We start from the raw sequence: 2,733 nt of genomic DNA, 5'->3' as shown, positions 1-2,733 counted from the left end.
ACGTCAAAAAGTCTAGTTATTAACCTTATTCCGCCATGTTCGAATACCAATGTTTTAAAAATGGACATTTCTCATCGTCAGACTCCGAAGACATGTCTTATGATGAACATTCGGACAATGACGAGACTGATGATGTTGAGGTCGACGAGGACGACGACAATCATCGTGTCGTGACTTCTAACGTAGAGCATCTACCGTCGTTGGTAATTTTAATGGACGACGAAGACTTCGATGAAGATTTCGAAGGGGAATTAGCTGAAAGAGACGATATGCAGCCTTCGTCGTCCGATAAAAGTTAAAAGTTATAATATAATATAAACTATTATTAATATGGTTTCAAATATCAGACTAAAAATCTATTATTTAATCTTTTTATCGCAGTTCGTTATTTTGGTCGTATTAATATTTTCGTGGAGCAGTTATTTAGGGATTAGATTCCACGTGTAGCGTTTAAAATTACGAAATTGTTTGTAATATTGCGTACTGGGATAATGAGTTAGTGATTGGTTACGTGGTAAAACGGGGAAATAACAGATGTTTTTGTTTGGAAGCACCGCCAAATTAAAAAAAATGTTAATGCTTGGTAACACTGTAAATTTGTTCATGCTATACTTTAAACGAATCTCGTCAGGCAGTCGACCGAGAATTATGGGACAAAGGGACACTCCATTTGCTTCGATATCGACTCCCAACGCCATTAAACTTCTAATATTAGACTCACAAGTATCATACAACATTCTAAGAGCTGACAAATCATTACAATTATACACTGACTCTATAGAGTGAAGTCTTTTCATGAGCTTGTGTACGATCATGTCTTTACGTTCGTATCTTTCTCTTAATATTCTCACAGCGACATCGTAGTTTACGGCCGACGCCTTTATGCCTCCCAAAGCACTTTTGGGTTCTCCCTCCAAATACGAAAGTAGATAATTAAACTTTTCTACCTTATTTAAAGTTGATCTTTCACCAATCGTCGACTGAAATTGAGACCATAAGCCAGGCCACTCGGTTATCTGTCCACTGAACTTGGTGATGACGAGAGTAGGAAGTCTTGTCTGATTTCTCGAAGCTGTAATTGCTGTTGAGTCGACTGATGTGGCATCCGAATCGTCGTCCGAGCTCGATGATACCTCAGTTCTTCGTCCTTTTAGTAATCTCCGAACCTTATTCTTGATAAGAATGATTTGGTCCTGACATTCGTGGCACTCCTTCGCTTCCAGTTCAATTTCTCCCCCACTAGCTGTCGTCATCAACGCCGCTATTTTCTCGTCGACTTTAAGAAGGGCCTTTTCTTTCTGTTCAAGTAGGGCTAGTTGGTCTTCGAATTCGTCGCGTGATGCACCATCTTGTAGTAATGATTTAAGCTTATTTATGATTTTCGTTACGTTGTCTCGAGTAACTTTCCGGAACGTCTTTGCTACGGCAAGCTCTGCCATTTCGTCGCCGTCAACTGTTGATCTTGTCGTCAACTATATACTTGTACCACGGTTATTGTTCCCGGGTTTCGGTACCAAAATGTAGCGGCATCGTCTGTTATTATAAGATGTCGGAATCGTATGAGACGCTACGTGAGTTTCGGGAGAGCTGTTCCGACTTTAACTCAAATGACCGACTGAAAAATCATTCGAGTTCCCTGTACTATTATGACTATATTGACTAAAAACGCATCTGTTGAGAACAAACAGGTATTTAATAACACTTTTCGGTTATTGCAAACGGAGCTCCACTTTTCGGGAACTTACAAACTCTAATTATATTTCAAATCTAAAGATCGTTGGGTTTTCTTTTTATTTACGCTCGAAAGAGCGCGCGATTTAAAGGAGTGAATTTCAAATCACGCGTCTGACGCCGTTAATTTCCTTCAATATATATAACATTGGTTAAAGGTCTATATTCTGTTATACATATATACGCGAATACTATTTGATATAAATATAAATGTGTTAAAATTATATATTTTTTCTATACCAACAGTTTTTGCTCATTTTACATAATAAATTTTGAGAGCGTTACATTTTTAAAATCAATAATACCAATAAAACTAATTATACTATTTAATGCGCAATAATTTTCAACAGGCTTAACATAAGTTTGTAACTCTCTTTTAGCGGTTATTATATGAACTCTTAGTAATTTGGAAAATTCACGTGATTTGGCCGCCATCTTTTCAAACGGGTTCTGTAGGGAATTGAAACTCGCGCCTAAAGAAAAAAGAAACATTACTTCGTAACTTGACCTTAACCTAACCCAACCTAACCTAACCTAATCTAACACTAACAAAATCACGGCAAATACTACAAACATTATAAGCTGACTAGTACAAAGTGTCAATGTTTTCTATGTATTGGCGCCTGACGGCGCCGCGCACTCACTGCGCTCGAGCGCTTGGGGGGCCGGACCGGCGCCCCCCAAACCCCGTTCTAAAAAAGCGATGGGCCGTCTATAACGCGACCTAGAGGACAGCACCAAGCCTTACGCATCAAGAATGGTCTGACTCACTATTAATCTAACCTAATATAGTGTAAATAGCGGAAATTGTCATACGTAACCTACGCTATTGAAATTAGCCTAAGCCTTGTTAACTTACCTAAGCCTTTTTAGCTAACCTAACCTTAGTAATTTAATGTACACTAGAGTATCGGTTAGTGTACCCTTGAGTATCGGTTAGTGTACGAAAACAGTAACATTGAAAATAACTAACATAAGCTAACCTTAGCTCAACCGTAATTA

General features: G+C 38.4%; 1 protein-coding gene across 1 annotated transcript; it reads right to left on the bottom strand.

Moving 5' to 3' along the window:
* Window positions 1–419: 419 nt before the first annotated feature.
* LOC149926265 (uncharacterized) lies at window positions 420–1,439 on the bottom strand. Its single transcript, XM_090161936.1, has one exon. It carries the CDS (start codon window positions 1,437–1,439, stop codon window positions 420–422), a length of 1,020 nt encoding a protein of 339 aa, XP_090018062.1.
* Between the last annotated feature and the right edge of the window lie 1,294 nt (window positions 1,440–2,733).

This window comes from Leiobunum rupestre, chromosome 10 (genome assembly GCF_980474605.1).
Source record: "Leiobunum rupestre chromosome 10, qqLeiRupe1.1.hap1, whole genome shotgun sequence".
In the NCBI taxonomy this organism is placed as follows: Eukaryota; Metazoa; Arthropoda; class Arachnida; order Opiliones; family Sclerosomatidae; genus Leiobunum; species Leiobunum rupestre.
This window is presented reverse-complemented; position numbering and strand designations above follow the sequence as displayed.

Bases quoted from the DNA above. Each gene is read 5' to 3' on its own strand.
- LOC149926265 (XM_090161936.1), bottom strand. From the start codon at position 1,439: ATGGCAGAGCTTGCCGTAGCAAAGACGTTCCGGAAAGTTACTCGAGAC.